We start from the raw sequence: 19,657 nt of genomic DNA, 5'->3' as shown, positions 1-19,657 counted from the left end.
CATGCGTTTTTGAGATCCAGCTAGCTGGCCATGCTGCAAGGGGCATCCAGCAGGGGGAGTGGGGCGCGGTTAGGAAAGGCTACCTGGGAGAGGCAACACTTGAGCTGAGTGATGGCTAGGACCATTTACTCCACACAGTGAGAAAAGAATGGTAGTGCAGTCAGAAGAAACAGCATGAGTAAAGGCACGGAGGCGTGATAGCAGAGCTGACTAGAGCTTCAAGTAGAGACGACAGCCTAGAATAGCCCTTGTCCTGTGCATTATGGCCTCTGACAAGCTGAGAATTCTGCCCTCTTTTGCCACTGATGTGAGCGCTGTCCCTTGCCTTGTATCACAAACACATTTTTCTATAAGAAATGTTAAAATTTGGTGGCCCCAGCATTTGGTGGCCCTGGAGGAAGGGCTGACTATGGGCCCTTCTCACTTCCCCCTCCTGGATTCTGTGGTCCATAGCCTCATCACGCTTTGTTCTGGGCTTTTCCTTTCTCAATCCTTGCTGTCACCTTTCCCTGGGAAGCAGATCACTGTCATCTCCACAGTGACAGCCTTGCTCTTGGGAAATACTAGCTTCTGTCTGATCATGTTCATGATTTCAAGTCCCCACCCTCCACTCAGACCCCAGGCTTTTCCTTTGAGCCCTTGCCTTTGTAGCCTTTCTCTGCAGTCCTGCTCACCCCTCAACATCCATTTCTGCCCTCACTATTTACAGCATCGTATTTGCCCCACCTCCCACCCCTGGGCTTCAGAAAGCTCCTTCATTTTCTTCTTGGGTCAGAATGAAAATTTCAGGGCATCAAGTCTACAGCCCCTGTTTGAATCAGGCTGAATTCTCCAGCGCATCAGGTCTTGTTTTCTTTCTAAAATGAACTCTGATCTTATCTAGATATTAAGCTTATCTTGGCGAGTCACTATACTGCATTGGGCTTTTTTTGCAACATGATATCGTGGAGACATCTTGACCCGTGGCTGCCTATTGCTCTGGGGAGAACGGAAGGGGCATGTAGGAAGCCAGCCCCCAGGAACTGGGCTGAGAGCCACACTCTCCTAGGCTACAGGGTGGAGGGTTGTTATCACCTCTTGGACTCCTGCCTCTCCCTTGCCCTGCAAATGTTCCTGAGGCTCCCATCTCTGCCTGTGCCCACATCACTTCCAGCAAAGACTACTGCAGTAACCTCCCCAGTGCACTCCACTTTTCTGCCCTGTCCTTCCCAACTCTTCCCTACAGAGAAGTCAGGGCACATGCCAGGCTGTGCCCCTTGGCTTCTACTTCCTAGAAGTAAAAGTCCACCTCTCCAGTATTCAGAGCTGTCTACCTTTCCAGGGTATCTCCTGCTAAAGCAGTCACGCTACACACAGCCTTAACAAATCTCTCTTTAAATATATATTCTGACCATCATGCATTTGCTTTCTCTCCTCCCTCCACCTGAAAAGTCCTCTCCTCCTGTTATGGGCTGAATTGTGTCTCCTCCCCTAAATTCATATGTTGAAGTCCTAACCCCCAGGACCTCAGAATGAGGCTATATTTGGAGACAGGGTTTTAAAGAGGTAATCAAGTTAAAATGAGATTAGGGTGTCCTTTTAAGAAGAGGCAATCTGGACACAGACACATACAGAGGGGAGACAATGTGAAGACATAGGGAGAAGGCCATCTACAAGTCAAAGAGGGAGGATTCAGAAGGAGACAACCCTGTGGACACCTTGAACTCAGACTTCTAGCCTCCAGAATTGTGAGAAAATAAATTTCTGTGATTTAAGCCACACACTGTGTGGTACTTTGTTATGGCAACCCTAGCAAACTAACAAACCTCTTATTTCTCACTGCCTAAGACTAAAATCCAAATTTCTCACCATCCCCTGTGATTCTGCATGATCTGGATCCTGTGCTCTCACCTCCTCCCTCACCTCCTGGGTGTACCCTCTTCCTCACCTTGATGCAGGCCCACACCCCATCTCCTGTGTCCCTATCCCTTTTGGGGGGCCTTGCCCATGACCCCTGTACCAAAAATCCCTTTCCCACCTCTTGGCATGGCTGTGTTGCTTAATTTAGATCCCATTTTCAAGGTCACTGCCTCGGAAAAGTCTTCCCAGACCCCCTATTTATGTTCCCTCATATTCTTTCTCATGGCATCATGAACTTTTCCTTCATTGCATCCTTAATTTGTGATGTTATATATATTTATTTATCACCTATCTTCATCAAGCCAGGGACTGTTCACTTGGGTGTCTGTTCATTATCTAGTGTCCAGTGTCCATCATGTAATCATGCTCAATAAATATTTGTTGAGTAAATCTTCACCTTGCCAAAGTCTCTACCCAGGCCTCAGGGTCCAGCCAAAATCCTACTTCCCTCCTCGCATGAGCCTTTCGATTCTCCAAGTCCCAAGACAAACTTAGTCTTGATACGTCTCTGGAACATGTCCCTTGCGTCATGGTGATCACCACTGCCATGTGTGTGGGGTTCCCACCTGTGCCCCACATCCTCCCCAGCCGGACTACACACTGTCCACATCTGCATTGCCCACAGCATAGGCTGGCACAGGGCCCAGAGCCCAGGAGGCCTCAGTAAAAATGTACGTGGACCCAAATAGATCAGAGAGGGACGAATAGTGGATGAAGTAACTGGGCCATTTACAGGAATGAAAAGTGCGCCCTTGCCCTCCACAGCCCCCAAAGAGAAGGATGACAAATACACCTTTTGCTAAGGAAGGTTTGGGGGCAAACCTCAGTTGTGGGCTGCAGCCAGAGAGCAAAGTTCTGGGGCCGAGAAGGCTGTAGGGAGAGTCCACTGGGCTGGAGCCCTAGAAGTATAGAGCGGCCCAGACTCTTCTGCCCAGCTGTGGGCTGCTGGGGAGGGCTGGGTATCTGCCAGCTCTTTTAACCTCCCTGGCAGGAGAGGGGGAAGGCCCAAGCTTTGGAGCCAGGAGCCCACCCCAGGGAAGGCCCCAGCCAATAGCCCCCCAAGACCGCCACCCACTCACCGCAGAGCCAGTCCCTCTCTCCTCCCCAGGACTGGAGGGAAAGCCGAGGCCAGTCGTGGCTGGCTGAGCCCTCTCTTTCAGGGGCTGGGCTTGGACAATGGGAAGCGAAAAGCCCCCTCCCCGCCGCCCTGGGGACATAAAGCAGGCCTTTCACTGTGGAGTTCTGGCTGCTTCGGTTGGTTCTTGGCACCCAGCGAGGCAGCTTCAAGAGGGGCGAGAAAGCAAGTGTGTTGGGGGTGGGGATGGGCCGGCGATTCGGAGGAAGCTCGCCGGCCCTGGGCCACCGGGCAGGCTCCCCAGCTGTGGGATGAGCTCATGCAGGGAAACCGGAACAACTTGGGGTGGGGGAGGAGGGGCATCAAGGAGGCTGGGAGATCGTGGCTTTGGGGAGCAAGTTTTTCGTGGGGAGCAAGGACAAGCACCCACTCCTCCGACCCTGCCCAGCCCATCACCCTCCCCATCTGAGATCGACAACCTGAAAGCCCTTTCCAGGCTCTTTCCCAAACATTCCCAGGCCCCACGGACCTCAGGGCACTGCCCCCTGGGCTCGCAGACACCCGAGCTCCGGCTTGGCCAAACCCCCTAAGCCCGGAGCGCAGCCTCTCCCGGTGCCTTAGGCAAAGGGGGTGGGGTGCTCACCGACTGTAGTGCCTTTCGGCTGGGCGCGCCAGCGGGGGCTTTCCCCACCCCCAGCTTTGCCCCTCCCGGTCCCCTCCGGCCTCTCCCCCCGCTCCCCCCGCTCCCCCGCAGTATCTCTTCCTCCTCGCCCTGAGTTTGGCGTAGACAGCGAAGGAGCCATCGTGACTGACGGAGGAGCCTAGGGAAGGCGAGACAGAAAGGGCGACCGAGTGGGGGTGGGGGATGGGGTGGGGACCGACGCTGAGCCCTAGGGGGCAGGCGGCAGCGGCGACAGGGGAGAGGTGGGGGAGCAGCTCACGCCACTGAGAGAAACTCCCCGGGTTTGGGGCCGTGGTTGGGAGGGGTGGGGGAGAAGAGGCAGGGTCCGGCTATTTAATTTTGAGGATAAATTGTACAAGTTAACTCTCGCACCGTCCTTCCACCAACCTCACCTGCCCCAGGCACCCCCCTCCACTCCCTCCCCCACCTCAGCGCACACATGCACTCTTCCCTCCATCCCGATTTTGTCTTAGGGCAGGGGTAGGACCGCACCGAGCCTAAGGGACGGGTCGCCACCTCCCTCCCCTCCAATTCTTAACCCTGGATGTGCGCACGCACACCCTTCTCCTGGGATGGGGTAGGAGGCTATTGCGAATGGGGCTCCTAAACATAGTCCTCGGCCCCAGATTGTAAGTTCAAAGCCACCACCCATGATCAGCTCGTAGGAGCCGTGACTTGGGAAACCGCATCCTTCTTTGGTTACCTTTTCCCAGACAGTATTCCGATTTCCAAACGTGGAAGAGGCTGGTGTGTGTGTGTGTGTGTGTGTGTGTGTGTGTGTGTGTGTATCACTGTGTGTATGTGCGCGCGCGTGTGTATGGGGGGGGTGTATTAATGGGTAATCTTATAAATGGCAACGAGAGGACTGAACTTAAAAGAAACTGGTCAATTGTAAAACAAACAGGAATAAACAACCCTTTAGATGTAATTTGTGGTTTATCTGGAGGTGGAGGTGGCGCTGAAGAGGAACCCCCACCCTCCAATATTTTTTTCCTTTGCTGCGCCTCCACCCCCAGCATTTGGAGCGGCGGAGAAGCGGCTCCGGAGTGATTAATCCGGGGATAATTCACCCCCCCCCGCCCCCCGGCGCGAACCCCGCGAAGCGGGATTGGAGCGAGTCATTTCCGAGAGCGCAGCGCGCCTCTCCCCGGCCGGGCGGACACTTGGTTCATTCCAGCCGCAGAAGCTCAGGGCTCCCGCGTACCGGGATTTTTTTCCGAGCAGAAAAAAGCTCCAGAGCTCTCCTGACCTCCTTTCTCCTCGGCGGCGAGCGGAGCCTCTCCCTCGGCGCTGCCGGCCGCGCCATGCCGCGCTCGCTGGGACGGGAGCAGGGGCGCTGCGGCCGCCCCGCGGGGAGGGCTCGCGGCGGAGCCGGGATTTCGGCGCTCGTGCCGGGCGCGGGGAGCCGCTGGGGCCGCCCGCCGCCGCCGCCAACGCCGCCGCCGCTGCTGCTGCTGCTGGGCTGGGGGCTGCTCGGCGCCTCGGCCGCCGCGGGTAAGTCCGGCCGCGCCGGGGAGACGCGGCGGCCGCGCGCCCCACCCGAGCCCCGTGCCCACCCCTCTCCGACACGGTCCCTGTCCCTTCCCCCGCTCTCCCCCTTAACCTTCCCCACTCCCAGTCGCCCACCCTCCTGCTCAGCCTCGCTTCAGTCGGCCCCTCATCCTCCCCCCACCCCCCCTTCAGCGGCGTCCTCACCTCCACCGTCACCCTCACTGCTACCCCCAGCCGCAACTTGGCCGGATCCGGCCGGCGCGGGGGCCTGGGAGACCGACATCCCCGCCAGGGGTTGAGGGGCACCCGGACCGTGGCTTCAGTTGCTCAAACCTCCCAGCCCCCCAAGGTGCCAGGCTTTTCCCCGATAAACTTTCCTGGAGCCCTCCCCCCACCGCCCCCTCCCGATTCCGGTTGGCACACTGGTCCTGGGGGCTGTAGACGAATGGCGTGCCCCCTCCGCGTTTCCGCGTTTGCGGGGTCTGCCCTTCCTGCCCCCGCCCATTTTCTGGTGAATGAAGCCCGCGCCCCAGCCGGAGCCGCCTCGAGACTGCGGCCACCACCTCCTCCCCAAGTGTCCCCCTCCCCCGGCGCTCGGGGCTAGAAGGGAGGAATCAGGTGGGCGCGCGCCCAGGGCCGGGGTCCCGCGCACGCCTTGCGGGAGGGTTCAGGTTGGGGGCTGGAGGGTGCTGAGCCACGGGGAGGCGGGGGCGGCGGTTGTGCCCGGGGGCGGGGGAGGGAGTGTCGCCGTCAGGTTCCGCGCCGCCACATTCCCCTCGGTTCCCACTCCGCGCCAAAGTGCCCTTTCCCGCGCCCTGCTGCAGCCGAGCGCCGGGGCTGCGGCTGCGGCGGCGCGGGCGGCGGGACCTGCTCCCTGCGACCGAGTCAGGGAGGGGGGCAGACCCGGCGGGTGCGGCGAGTCCCGGAACTTCGCGGGTGTTTGGCTGTAGCTGGCGTATTGGGGAAGGCACGCGGCCCTTCGGGAGAACCCAGTCTCCAGTGGGGATCACTGGCCCCGACTGGTGCCCTTCCACTTTATCTCCTGCACCCCTCTGACGCTCAGCTCTAGCCACAGCCTAGAAAGTTCCGCGTGCCCGGGTGGGGACGGGTCCAACGGGCGATGCCTGGGGCCGCATTTTCATTTAGCCCAGAGGCTGACACTCACTGGGGGGGAAAACCGGTAACACCTGCTGCCTAGGCCTGGACTAGGAACACCTCCGGCCTGGATCCGTGATGTTTTTGTTTGTTTTCTTGTTTTTTGGTGGTTTTTTTTTTTTTTTTTCTTTTTTCTTTTAAACCACCGATTGAACCTCTGAAGGCTTGGCCTCCGCCACTCCAGCATCCCAAGTGCTCCCTTCTTAGAAAGTGCGCCCCTTCACGAGAGAGCTTTCCGCCCCGCTCTGGGCTCCAATATCCAGTGAACCCGTACCTGCAGACAGTCACCACCTCCTTAGCCAGGAATGTTCCGGTTGCTGGTCTGGGAAGGCGCCCCAAGCTAGCCTCAGCTTTCCCATCCCGACTTGACAGGACTTTCTGGGTTCTCCTAAGAGTCATAGCTGCCGACACCCAGAGAGGGGCGCCCGCGGTGCGCTCGCCTAGGAGCTCAGGCCTCGCGCACATCCACACCCACTGGGTGGCTGCGCTGTTCACCGCGACACTGCTGGTCACCCAGACTTGCCACATGGGCGGTGGGGGAACCGCTGCTATGGACTGTCAGGCCTCTCCAACGTTTGTCCAGGTGGGGCCCTTGCTCTGGCTCAGCAGACTTAGACTGCTCCTGATGTGATGAAACTGTTTTTCTAGCTAGATTTGTCCCTGCCCCTTGGGCATGTCATGTCCCTGGGGAAAGAAAAGGGCCGACTCACAGGAGCTTGCACACTGCTGGGGGATGCTGCAATCTTGCCTTGTAGAGATCCATTGGATTCCAGCTCTGTGGTCAGTAGAGCAGTGGTGGTGGTGGTGGTGGTGAATTGCTCGGGGGAGGGGGCATTCGTTCTCTGGCGGGCACTCTGACTTACGGTGCTTCCAGTGCATTTTTTTTTTAAAAACCTTTCCCGCATTTTGATGTGCTTTTTGGCCTTGCAAGCAGCAGAGATTTGGAAATGGACTTGGTGACAGATGATCGCAGAGTTTGGCACTTTAGAGAGGGAAGCACATTCATTTTGTGTTCTCTTCACTCTGGTGACTTTAAAAGATGCTCAGGACTGAGCTGTCTCCCTTCCTTGGACCAGGGAGGACGGAATAAAATGAATATAAGGATTTGAAAAGGGGGAGCCTCCTCACCCACCTTTCTTTAGACCTCTACCCCTTCCATGTGGGCCCTGCCTCACACTATGCAGCCCCCCCCCCCCCCACTGCAGCCTCCATAGAAACCTCTCATCAACCTCTCTTAACGGTGGGTCAGTCTGTCTCCCTTCTTCTGATTCCCCTTGGCCTGTGAACAGCTTAATCTTTAATAGGAAACAAGCTAACCAGATTTCTCAGCCTTAGTGACCTTCTGTCTACCATCCCATCTCTTTGCCTTTATGAGTGTCTTCAAAGGGGTCTTCAACTCACTTTCTTTGCTACCTCTCACTCACTGCAGGGTGCCTTTTGTCCCTAGGATAGGAATTCTCTAGGAAAGATCGCCGATGACCATCCTAATTATCAAATCCATCCTGCCTTACTCTGTGTTTATTTTCCTTCACCTCTCTGTGACTTTGAACACTTTGGTTTACTCCTTTCAAAATTTCTCTTCCTTGGGTTTCTGGGCTACGGTGCTTTGCTGATTTCTCTCCTACCTCTTGGTTGTTCCTTCCCAGTCTCTGGTGGAAGCACTTCTTCCCCTCCTGTAAGTGTTTCCTGCAGTGTTCCGTTCCTTGTGTCTTTCTTCATTTCCTTTCACCACTTTGTGGGTGAGCTCACCAGGGCCCATCCCTTCCACTACCACAGTGAAGCTGCCAGACATGCCTCCTGCCAAGACACCTCTGATATATCTATTGGCTTCCTAGTCCATCGAAACTCTGGGTCTAGACAGCCCATATATCCGACTGACTCTTGGATAACTTCACCTAGATGTTTCCCTTCCAAAGCAAGCTCATTACTTCCTTTCCTGAGCCTCCAGTATTCCACGTGTAGGCTGGTAGCACCTGCAGCCTTCCACTTACCCAGCCCAGAAACCTTAGAGTCATTTTCAATGCCTCCCCTACCAGATGGCCATCTAGTGCCGACCCTCAATTGCTCTTAACCTAGCTACTTTTCTCTGGATTCAGAGGCTCTGAGCATTGACAAGGCTGTCGTGCCTCCCATATGCTTACTAAGTAACTCAAAATAAAAGCCATATTGAACTGGAAGTATAAGGAATTCCTACGAACTTCTGATTTTTCCCATGCTGACCTCTTCATTGCTTAAAAAAAAAAATCAAATACCAAATTATTAAAAAAAAAATTCTCCCTGCTTTGCTTGTTCCCTAAGTGCTTGTTTCCAGAGGTTTCTTGCATACTGGGACATTGATCATACCCAGTGTTTGATTATAGTACGAATTGAATTGTATTCAAAGTATTTATTTGTTTGTCTCCTGTATTAAACTATGAGCTTCCTGAAGGCAGGAACAGTACTTTATTTCTCTTGATATCACCAGCACTCAGCTCAGGACCTAGCATAGAATTGGAGCCTGATAGATGGTTGTTAAATCAGTGGATGGTTTTTAAATATTTTTTTTTCTTGGACAGTTTTTTAAGGACTGATAAGGCTAAATCAAGAGTTTTAGAGGCAAGACAGCCAGAGGTGACGAAGATGCCCTGGTCCCCCGTTGCTCTCCCTCTAGAACAAAATATCACAGATTGGTAGATCATTCCTTAGATTTCAGAATCGATGCAACAAGCCTTTAGATATAACTGTCCCCACACCCCCAAGGAAAGGTCTTGAACCACTCAGTCACCAGAGTAGGGATTTGAATTTCCATTTGCAATTGAGCAGCAAGTTTATGGTTTTGAAAAAAGAAGCTGAGCATAGCAGATGATGTTGACCGTATCTCCAGCTGGCTGGCGAGAACATGGCTTTGTTGAAGGTGAGCCTGGAATCATGTGCAAGGGGACTAGAGAACCAGATTTGCAGGCTCTTAGATTGCTGGGTTTGGGTTTGTCCAGAAGAGTCCAGCAGGTGGCTTCGGCAGCATCACCTTGACCTGCCTCTGCTTCATCATCATTTTCAGGCCAGCAGGTAATCTGATTGCCCAGCAGAGCCAGATGTTCCTTGTGGGAGAACTGGTTGATCTTCAGACCTCTCCAAGCTCACGTTCTCCACTTGGAAAAGGGGCAAGTCATTCCCGCATTGTGGAAAGGACTAGAAATCCGAAATGCACCAGACGCAGTGCATAACCTAGCTCGTCCAGTGTGCCCATTTAGTGGAAGCCAGGGCTGGAGCGGTAACCCTGAGGACAAAGGACTCAGCTGAGAAGCCTGTGATCCCTCATTGTGGCCTGCGCCTCCCCCCACCGCAGCTACCCCCTAGGTATCCAAGGGAGTAACACTAATAGCTGGTGGTCACTGAGTCTTCATCATGTGCTGGTACCATCTCAAGCACTTGCTTGTATTAACTCAACCATCACAGCAATGTGGTCAGGCTGGCAATATTATTATCCCCATTTTGTAGGTGGAGAAATAGGTTCAGAGAGGATATGTAACTTAACCACATAACAAGTCAATGGCCAAGCCAGGGCTTAAAGCCAGTTTGTCCAACTCTGAATATCTTACTCACAACCCCACTGTGGTTCAACTTCTAAGGGGGCCCAGCTGGCGCTATGCCCCCGGGGATCCTTCTGCCCAGGCTGCGTGCCTCTGCCCTGCTCTTCCCCCTGGGCTGCCCCCACCCCGAGTTATGCTGTGCTGCTGTTGGCACTCAAGGCCTGGACCCCAGACTTCCAGCCCCTCATGCGGCCCTGGTCCATGCATCTCCACCATAGCTCCTGTGACTGCAAAGATGTCACCTTGGTCTGCTAGGCCCAAACACCCATCTTGATTGAACTCTGCCATGAACTCTCACAATCCCCAAGCTCCCCTGTTGTAAAACTCATCAGAACATATTGGGATGTCTTGTTTAGTGAGGTGATACCTGTTTGTATCCCCTGAAGGTCTGTGAACTCGGGCAGGGCAGTGTAGACCAGACCACGGATACTCAATAAGCACCTGTTGAGAAGATCAGAGGCAGGTTCCCTGGAACCCAAGGCTTCCTGACCCTCAGACTGCCTTCTTGGGCATTCCCAAGGCAAAGGATTTATGGGAGTGGGAAGGGGTGAAGACGCAGCCCCTAGGTGGGAGGCAGCCCCAGCCCTTCTGTGTCTCACAGATAGCAGCTGCACTTCAGTGAGTCCGGCTAATGCGTCTTAGACATTACTATTCAATTCGCATAACAATCCAGGCACTTTATCAGATTTGAAGAGACAAAGGCTCACAAATTAAGCAGTGTGGCTAAGATTCTAGAGCAGATAGGTAAAGGAGGCAGGATCAACCCTCAGGGCTACCTGACTCCAGGGGCCATTCTCCTAATTCCTGGAAAGCATTGTCACAGTGCGGGACTTGGTTAGTATTCAGTATGTGTTAGATGCTGCCGCCACCGCCCACGGCCACCACCATCACCACCACCACCACTGGGACTGCTGCTACTATGTACACCGGCCTCTTAGAATCATGAGGGGAAGGGTTCTAACACAGCGCCCCTCTGAGGTACTGCTCTGTGCATCTGCAAGAGTCTTCCCTCCCCGTTCCTCCTGCTGAAAGTACACCCGGCACTTTCAGTGGGGTGGCCCACTCACCCAACCATCACTCCTCTTCCTGGAGGGGTAACAGGGAGGATCCCGTATCTCCCCCTAGAGGTTGGTTGATGTCACTGATACTGTCCTGGGGCCTTGCTCCTTGAGACCAGTATGGCCTCCAAACCCCTACTCTCTGTCCGCGGCACGATTTTCCACAACAGGGGACCATCTGGATGAACCTGAAAATGGAGGATTATTTCAGGGTCCTCTGCCTCACAGAGACGCTGTCTTAGGATTCACTGGCTTTGAACAGAACTTGACTCTCCCTTGGACCCACAGAAAGAAAGCAAAGGGTGGCCTATGCAATGTGGGGTTTTCTCAACCTGAAAATGATGGTGTGGTTCTTAGAACTTTTTCCTGGCTCTTGTAAGGTAAGAGAGACAAGGGAGACTCATATTTATTTTCTTTCTGGACTCTTTTTTTTTTTTTTAAGTTTATTTATTTATTTTGAGAGAGAGAGTGTGTGCGCTTGTGTGTACATGCCTATGGGGGAGGGGCAGAGAGAGAGAGAGAGAGAGAGAGAGAGAATCCCAGGCAGTCTCTGCACCCAATGTGGGGCTGGAATTCATGAACCATGAGATCATGACCTGAGCTGAAGTCAGATGCTTAACCAACTAAGCCACCCAGGTGCCCTATTTTCTTTCTGGACTCTTGAGAGTTCAGTTCCCTGGACTATCTTTCCATACCTTTCCTTTAAAGATGAGATTCTGTATCTTTTTTTCTCCTCTCCCACTTGGATACACACTCAACTGTTAGATGTTTGGGGGAGGGTGAGACCCTTTGGCTTTCTCATGTGGCTTCATGTAACACAAAGAATGGTCATGCCTCTGTATACAATCACAAACAAGAACCTTGGCAAAGCAGTGTACGGGAAGGGAGGGAATGTAATGGAATACCATGCTTTGGGATTGGAGGAATAAAATAATTTGAGATAGACTGAGATCATATAGGAAGGGATGAGTTGGGGTAGGATCAAGAATGCTGGGGAGGTTTTGGGAATGGGATGGGTAGGATGTATTGGGGTGGATTGGGATGGATGGTGGAATGGAAGGGAATAGGGTTGAGTGAAATACAATGGTTTGAGGTGGGGTTGAGAGGGTTAGACAGAGAGTGTTCAGGGAATTGACTGGTAGGATGGGGTGGGTGGGGTAGGAATGGGTTAGAATGAATTGGGGTGGAATGGGATAGGATGGGAGGGGTGGTATTGGGTGTGGTGGAATGGGACAATTGGGATATGGTAGAGTGGAGGTGAATGTGTCCTGGTGGGATGGGGTGGGACGGGGGTGCGTCAGGATGTATTGGGACAGCTTGAGTTAGGTGAGTGGGATGGGCTACTGGGACATGTGGGGTGGGCACTATAAGGAAACGGAAATGAGTGAGGGCACCAAAAACTACCTGCTTCACGCTATTGTAGCATCTCCTTCTTCCTCCCCAGAGCTCCTCAGGTTTTTATTTACCTGAATTGTGAAATCCCAGCAGATAGAAAATCCCCATCAGCCCTTGTATCCACTCTTGCATAGATTCTAAAATGCTGGAGGCGCCAATCTCCTGCTATCAGAGGTCACTCTTCAGGGAGAAATTGGGAGCCCTCTGTGGCCATCACCACGAACCCTATCAGAGAAATATGCCAGGCACATGCCAGGAGCCCCTGTGCAGCCTAGCACCAAAGAAGGCACTGTGTCCTCCCTAAAGCTAGGGAGTGGGGTGACTCTTCCCACAAAAAGCAATTTCCTCCGTGGTATAGGGGTTCACCTCAGTAGCACTCCTTTTTTTGGAGCATCTCCCCATTGGAAACTGCCTTTTACTTTCTACCTATTTGTTTCTGTACAATGTCAGAACATTTTAAATGGAATTGGTTTCTCAGAGGATGTCCACCTTATCCTTGAAAATCATCATCATAAGGAACTTTTATGATGCTAGAAATAATGTATGTATGGTTACATTACTGATAGCACCAAGACAACTCTTAGAAATTTATTTGAAAATCTCCCATATGGTCTAGAGCAGAAAACAAGGGCTCCTGTTGCGGCACAAATAGCCTTCCTCTCTGCCAATGTCCAATTTATACTCAATTAAGTGCAATTATCATTCAGAAACCTCAAAAAAAAAATGATGTGGCCATCTTCTGGGTTTTCAAATCAGAGGTAGACTAAGTTCCATTATTAAGTAGCTACATCTGTGTATTGAATGGCAGTGAGCAAGTGTGATGGTGTTAAGCTTGAAGGGAGAAAGCAGAGAGTTTGAAATGTAGATCATTTGAGATACAAGTCCGTGTTAGAGAATGCACGGGTGGTTCGTGTGGCTTCTTCTAGGATGAGCAGGCGTGGTCGGGTTGACTCAGCCCTGGGAGGTTTGCCTGCTCGTTGCCTGACTGTCCACTCTCAGCCTGGGTCTCGCCTACCACTTACTGACCCTCACTGTGTCCTCCCTCACTGTTTCCTGAGTGGGGGCTGAGTATGGAGAGAGGCAGAGAGATTGAGTGAGACTTGGTGAGGGTGTGTGGGCTTCTGGCACGTTCCTTGGCAATAAGAGGAGGTGAGAGTGTAATGATTCATTTTCAATCCACGTTAAAAAGTTCCTAGCATGAAAACAGCCACCTCCGGGATGGCGTCCTCTCCTCCGAGGGACCTGTGTGGCCCTGCCCTTCTGCCCCTCTGTCCCTGGTAGGCCTGGAAGGGCTGACCCACAGCAGATCCACCGCTGGGAGGAAGATAGTCTCATGTGCTTGATATATGTCTAGAAATTTGGCTTGAGGGTCAGGAAACTAGTATTCCAGTCTTGGTCGTGCCTCTCTAACTTATGCAACCATGATTTCATCTTTCTGGGCCTCTATTTCCTTGCCTATAAAATGGGGATAATATTACTCACTGTGTCTCTGTAATGCTGGACTTGGAAGCTCTTTAATGAACAAAACAAATAGGACCCGGAGATACTAGAATGGGCCATGAGTCTAAGCCCCATCCAGTGGGAGGTCCTGCCCAGTGGCCAGGCTGGCTTGGATTCCCAAGGATGCAGACCTTCCGGGTACAGGGGTAGTGGGTGAGGAAGGGTGGGCTTGCTGAGCTTCCTGGCCCTGGTCCATTCTTATCCTCCGATGGACTGTGAAACTGCTCAGGAAAACTTGGAAGGGAGGGGATAAGCAGTTACCACCCCCATCCAATCAGACATATGGTGCAGCCTTCTCTCTACCCACCCACCAGCCCTGGGGCAGCATCGCTGTGCGTTCAGTCTGGGAGAGGTTGATAGCCCGGGCTTCTTCTTCACTAACACATCCATCCAGAGGACACGCTCTTCATTGAGGCCTTTTAACTGTAGCAAGATGAAAGTTCCAAGATCTTATATTCCAAGACCACTGGGACTCACATCTCCTTTGACAGTTTGCTCCCAGAAACATGGAAAGAGGAAAATGTTACAGAGGTGGTTTTCCTGAGTCACATGGAAGACACAGGTGCTTTTTGTTTTGTGCCTATTTGTTTGTTTGTTTGTTTTGAGCTCAGGTACCTGACATTGAATTAATCCCACCTTCAGACCATGACACTTTATGATCACCTGTCTATGCAAGGCTCCTCTCTTGTTTTATTTAAAATTTTTCCTTTCTTTATCCTCAATCCCAAGGCATTGCTGCCTTCCTTTATCTGTACCCACCCTGACATATTTGACAGATATCTTGAAATATGCATAGATCCTTATAATGTATGTAAGGTTGTTTAGCGTGTTATAGGTATTTTTAATTTACATAGGTGATCTTGAACTATACATTTCTTGCAGTTTCTTACTCTACTCAGCACTGTATTTTAGAGATCTAGCCCTGGGGCACCTGACTGGCTCAGTCAGTTGTGTCTGACTCTTGATATTGGTTCAGATCATGATTCCAGGGTTGTGGGATCAAGCCCCACATTGGGCTCTGCACTAAGCATGAAGCCTGATTAAGATTTTTTCTCTCTCTCCCTCTACCCCTCCCCGATTCACACATGCACTCTCTCTCAAATAAATGAATAAATAAAAGATCTAGCCCTGCTCCTGTGTTCGTCTGGTTTGTGGTTTCTAACTGCTGTGTTGCATTATGAGCTGTGTTTCCATCACGTTCTGTATATCCATCCCCCCGGGAGAGACCCTGGCTTGGCTGTAACTCCTGGCCACACATGAAACTCTGAAGAACATCCTCATTCATGCTCTCTTGGGACCCTGTGTGAGACTAAGTCTGGGCTATATAAATGGACAATTGGGATCCTTGAGTTAATATGTTTATTTTCTATGCTGTGCCATAATGTTTTCCAGAAAGGCTGAGGCAGGACCCATTTTGACCCAGAGTGGACAACAGTTTCTGTCCCCCCATGTCATCACCAATACCTGCTCTTGTCCACCTTTCTAATGTGTGCCATCCTGATGAGTTTAAAATGCCATCTCATCGTTTTAATTTGCATTTCTCTCATTGCTAGTAAGTTTGAGTATCTCATATATGCTTAGTGGTTTGAGTTTCTTTTTGCAAATTGTCTATTCATCGTCTTTGCCTGCGTTTAAATTGGACTTCCTGTCTTAATTTAGAAAAATTTTTGGTTGATTTGTAGAAGTTCTTTCTATATTCCAGATATTATCCTTGGTTAGTTTCAGAGGTTACAAATCATTTCTCCCAATCTTTCATCTGTCTGTTTGGTTTAGCGTTTTTCTTTGGACAGGGATGCTTCATGTTGATGTGGCCAGACCTATCAGTGTTTTGTAAAGGGCAGAAGTTGAGACATGTGAGGACATCTGGGTCTACCCTCTTGTAGGACTGGCTCTCTGTTCAGAGGGTTTTGAGGATTTCCAGAACCTTCCTATCCATACTGGGTCCCAATTCCTGTGAAAGGTCTCTCTTCTGGCTCAAGGCCCTGTGTTTTCTGAAGATGCCAGCTAAAGGAGAAATTAGTTACCTAATGGGTGCCCTGCTTAGAGAATGGGAGGGATTACTTAGTCTTTCAGCAAGGCATTTACTGTGGGTCTGTGCTGTGCCCGACTCTCAGATGCCCTGGGGACATAGACAAGTTTCCTAGCTGCTTTAGTCACAATTGCCCAAAGGTGGAAGCCACCCAAGTGTCCATCAGAGGATGAATGGATAAACCAAGTGTGGTGTATACACGGGCACAGGGGAATATTACATAACCTTAAAAAGGGAGGAAATTCTGACGCATGCTACAGCGTGGATGGCCCTTGAAGACATTATGCTAAGTGAAATAAGCCAGTCACAAAAGGACCAATAACATATGATTCCACTTAGATGAGCTATCTGGAGTAGTCAAATCCATAGAGACAGAAAAGTGGAATGGGGGTTGCTGGCTCAGGGGAGAGGGGAGGGGAGAGTTAGTGTTTAGTGGGTACAGAGTTTTAGTTTTGCAAGATGAGAAGAGTTCTGGAGATGAGAGGAGTTCTGGAGTGGTGATGGTTGCACGACAGTGTGAATGTAGTTAACCAGCTGAACTGTATTCCTAAATGTGGTTAATGTGGTAACTTTTACATTACATATATTTTGCCACAATTAGAAAAAAGGAGGGGTAACTGACTTTCCAGACTTGAGGGGACGAGGAAGGCTTCTAGAGCAAGCAGCGTTCTAGCAATGGGGAGTCTGGAGGGTTTGAGCCGGGGTGTGACCCGTTTGGTTGGCTGGGTGGGCAGGCACAGGCCTCTGAAGGAAGGAGGAGTTGGGGAGAGAAGGCAGGGAGGGGGTAAAGGAATCCTCATTTTTCTGCGTCCCCCCCACCCCGTTGCCTGCCTTCCCAGAGGGAGTAAACATGTGACAGCACTGTCAGGAGTCCAGGAACCCGGCTCCATAAATCGTGGACCGTAAATCGCGGGGCTGTTAATCCTGCCACCGTGAGAACATCACCAAACTTTCCGCCAGAAGGAATAAAAACAGGAAATCTCCTTACTTGGGCTTGACTCAGCAGACCGTGTGGCGGGGAGACCCTCAGAGCCCCTCCATATCCAGTCACGCGTGCCCCTCCCCATTTCCATCATTCCACCTGCTTGCCGCTCTCTTCCTCCTCGGCCCATCTCTGTCCCCTTTCCTTTTCCCCCCCTCCTTTTCCTCATTCCTGTGACCTCCCTGGCACTGTTGTCATCTTCTTCTCACCCCTGTCTTCACCTCCAGTTGGGTCCTCTTCCTGACCTTTGACCTTGTTGTCTCCACCTGACCCCCACCCCCACCTGACCTGGGACCCTCCCTGTCCATGGCCTTTCCTTTAGCCAGGCTCTGGCCCAGCAGCTCTGTCAACAAGGAGGATTTTTAAGGCCCTTGGCCACTGCCATCTGCTTAGGGACAGTGGGCTGCTTGCTGTGGCCCTGGGCTGGGGGTCATGCCTACAAATACCATTTCAAAGCCAGTACCTTCCCCTAAGGACAGTTATAAGCTCCCAGAGGCTCAGGGAGGTCTAAGAGAACAGAGGGGAGGAGGTGGCAGGCCGAGCCTCCCCCAGAGAGCAAGCAGGCTCCCCAGGGGCGAGCTTTGGTCCCTTGGATGCTGAGGATATGGGGTAGGAGGTGCTGGACAGGGAGTGGCTTGGACAAAGGCTGCAAACTGCAGGCAGCTTCTGGGGCGCGTGGTTTGCCTTCCCCTCCAGCCGCACCGCTGCCTCTGTCCTGGAAGCTGGAAGCTGTCCGTTAGGGAACACTCAGGCCCCTGGCTGCGAGCTGCACTTTCCTCTTCTTAAACCCGGTGCTCCCAAGAAGTCAGTCATTTTGCGGATGAGGAAATGGGAATCAAAGGAGATAAAGTTACTAGCCCCAGACCACACTGCGGGGCAGGGGAGAGGCCAGATTTAAAGCCGGTCTGATTCAGGCCCCTCAGGCACAACCATCACTGTAGCCCAGTTTCCAGTGACAAATGTAGAGTCCCAGGCCCTCCCCCTGGTCTTCTGAATCAGAGTATCTAGGAGCGGGATGTGCAGTCTGTATCCCTAACGAGTTCCTCCTACTATTACTATTATGCATCTGGGGTCTGTCTGGGAGCCTCTCAGGCAAACAGCTCCCCAGGTCCCAAGGTGGAGCTCAAAGGACATAGGCCTTTAACCACCCACTCCGGCTCACCTAGCTATGACCCTGGTCTTGACCCCAGGATCCTGCAGTGGAAGCGAGCCCCGCTCCCCTCCCCCCGGCCTCGCCCTGGCCGAGGCAGGACCTGTGTCCAGAGGCTGCAGACCCCAGAGCTGACCAGATTTGCGCTGTCAGATCAGGTGGCTTCCTGAGGAGAAACCCCCCCAAGCTCTTCGGGCAGGCATTTACATTCCCAAACTGCTTGACCCACCCAACAAAGGGCCTGTTGGTGAGGGCTGGCCCGCCAGCTTGGAGCTCCTGAGTCCCAGAGCTCTTCCGCCAGGCCCTGATTTGCTGGGTGAGAAATCAGGGCACTCAGGGGAGTCTTATCCTCTACTTCCTCAGTGTACTAATTCCCATTATTCTAGAGTTAATACTCGTTGAAGAGCAGACACAAAGCACCGAAATGCCGTTTTTTCCTCGGGCCTTGTGGTGAGAGGCAGCTGGCATTTTAAGACAGAGGCGTTGCAGGCAGGCTAAGGCAGGGTCGGTCAGGCGGGGTCAGGGCGGGGTGAGGCTGGGGTCAGGGTGGGGTGAGGCTGGGGTCAGGGCTTGGTCAAGGCAGGCTTCTGGAGGAAGCACCCAGAGTGAGGCCAAGGAATTCAGGTTCCAGCCCTCTTACCTTCCTGGCTGGAGCAGGACCGGCCCCCAGGGGAGGGGCCCTGACCTAGCTGAGAGTCTGTCTTCCCTGTGCGGAGCCAGGGACTCCACAGGGAAATCGAGGCAAAGGGCCAGTAGCACAAATAAGGATGCTAAGGCAGGAAGTATAAAGACCCTGGGAGGCCCAGAGATGGCATTCATTTGTGGGGTTGGGGCTATTAAATGAGTGCCCTGGGAGAAAAATATTCATGTTCAGACGAGTTTGGGAAACAGTAGGCCCTTGGTGTCCAAGGTGTGGCCCAAAGCCTTGCCAGGAAACTTCTTAGAAATTCACCACCCACCTGCTGAATCAGAATCGCACTTTAACAAGACCCCAGATGATTCCTGTGCCAGAGAGTCTAAGAAGCACTAGGGGACCCACTTTCTCAGCACAAACTTTGGAGTTAAGTCCAACACAACACAGATCCTGGCCCTAGTTCATTCTGGGCCTCAGTTGTTTCAGTAGCAGGATGAGGCAAACAGCCTGACCTTGCAATTTTGCCTATACAGGTCTGTGTTTGTGAGGGGCCTGGTTCTGAGCACACAGCTCTCCTGCCCCCTTGTCCATGTAAGTCCATGCCCCACTGACGGGTTTGGGTTCTTTTGTTCACGCCAACAGTGTCCCTGGCACCTGAGACAGTGCCTGGAGCATGGTAGACGGTCAGTCTGTGTTTGTTGAGTGAATGAAAGCATATTGAATGGTCGTCAGGGAAAGCTTAACGCCTGGAAGAGACACAGTGAAGTTTTCCTTTCTGTTTCCTGTTGCTGCTCCAGATTATGGTAGATTCCCCAAGGTTGCTGAGAGGCTGGGGCAAGGGGGTGGTGGAAATTTCTGATACGGAGTAATGAGATAGCTGGTGTGTGTCAGCCTGTGTTGCAGGAAGATTCTGTTGTCCGTTGTTAGAACTAAATTATTTTGAGGAGTGTTAGCCATTAACACTTTGGTAAAAAATGAGTTGATCAGTCTGGAGAGGTTAGGGTCAGGTAGGGTGGTAAAGGACCCACTGTGTATCTG

At 52.3% G+C, this 19,657-nt stretch overlaps 1 protein-coding gene across 9 annotated transcripts in view; it reads left to right on the top strand.

Annotated features, from left to right (window-relative positions):
* Positions 1–4,828: 4,828 nt before the first annotated feature.
* Positions 4,829–19,657, top strand: part of CSMD2 (CUB and Sushi multiple domains 2) — a 610,060-nt gene continuing 595,231 nt past the window's right edge. For all 9 annotated transcript variants that reach the window (XM_045476609.1, XM_045476606.1, XM_045476605.1 and 6 more), the window contains exon 1: positions 4,829–5,150. In XM_045476609.1, the coding sequence (XP_045332565.1) occupies positions 4,961–5,150 (190 nt within the window). In that variant the 5' untranslated portion in view covers positions 4,829–4,960. The remainder of the gene's footprint in view (positions 5,151–19,657) is intronic.

The sequence above is a fragment of the Leopardus geoffroyi genome, chromosome C1 (genome assembly GCF_018350155.1).
Source record: "Leopardus geoffroyi isolate Oge1 chromosome C1, O.geoffroyi_Oge1_pat1.0, whole genome shotgun sequence".
In the NCBI taxonomy this organism is placed as follows: Eukaryota; Metazoa; Chordata; class Mammalia; order Carnivora; family Felidae; genus Leopardus; species Leopardus geoffroyi.
Note: the sequence above shows the minus strand (reverse complement) of the source record. Positions and strands in the feature narration are given on the sequence as shown.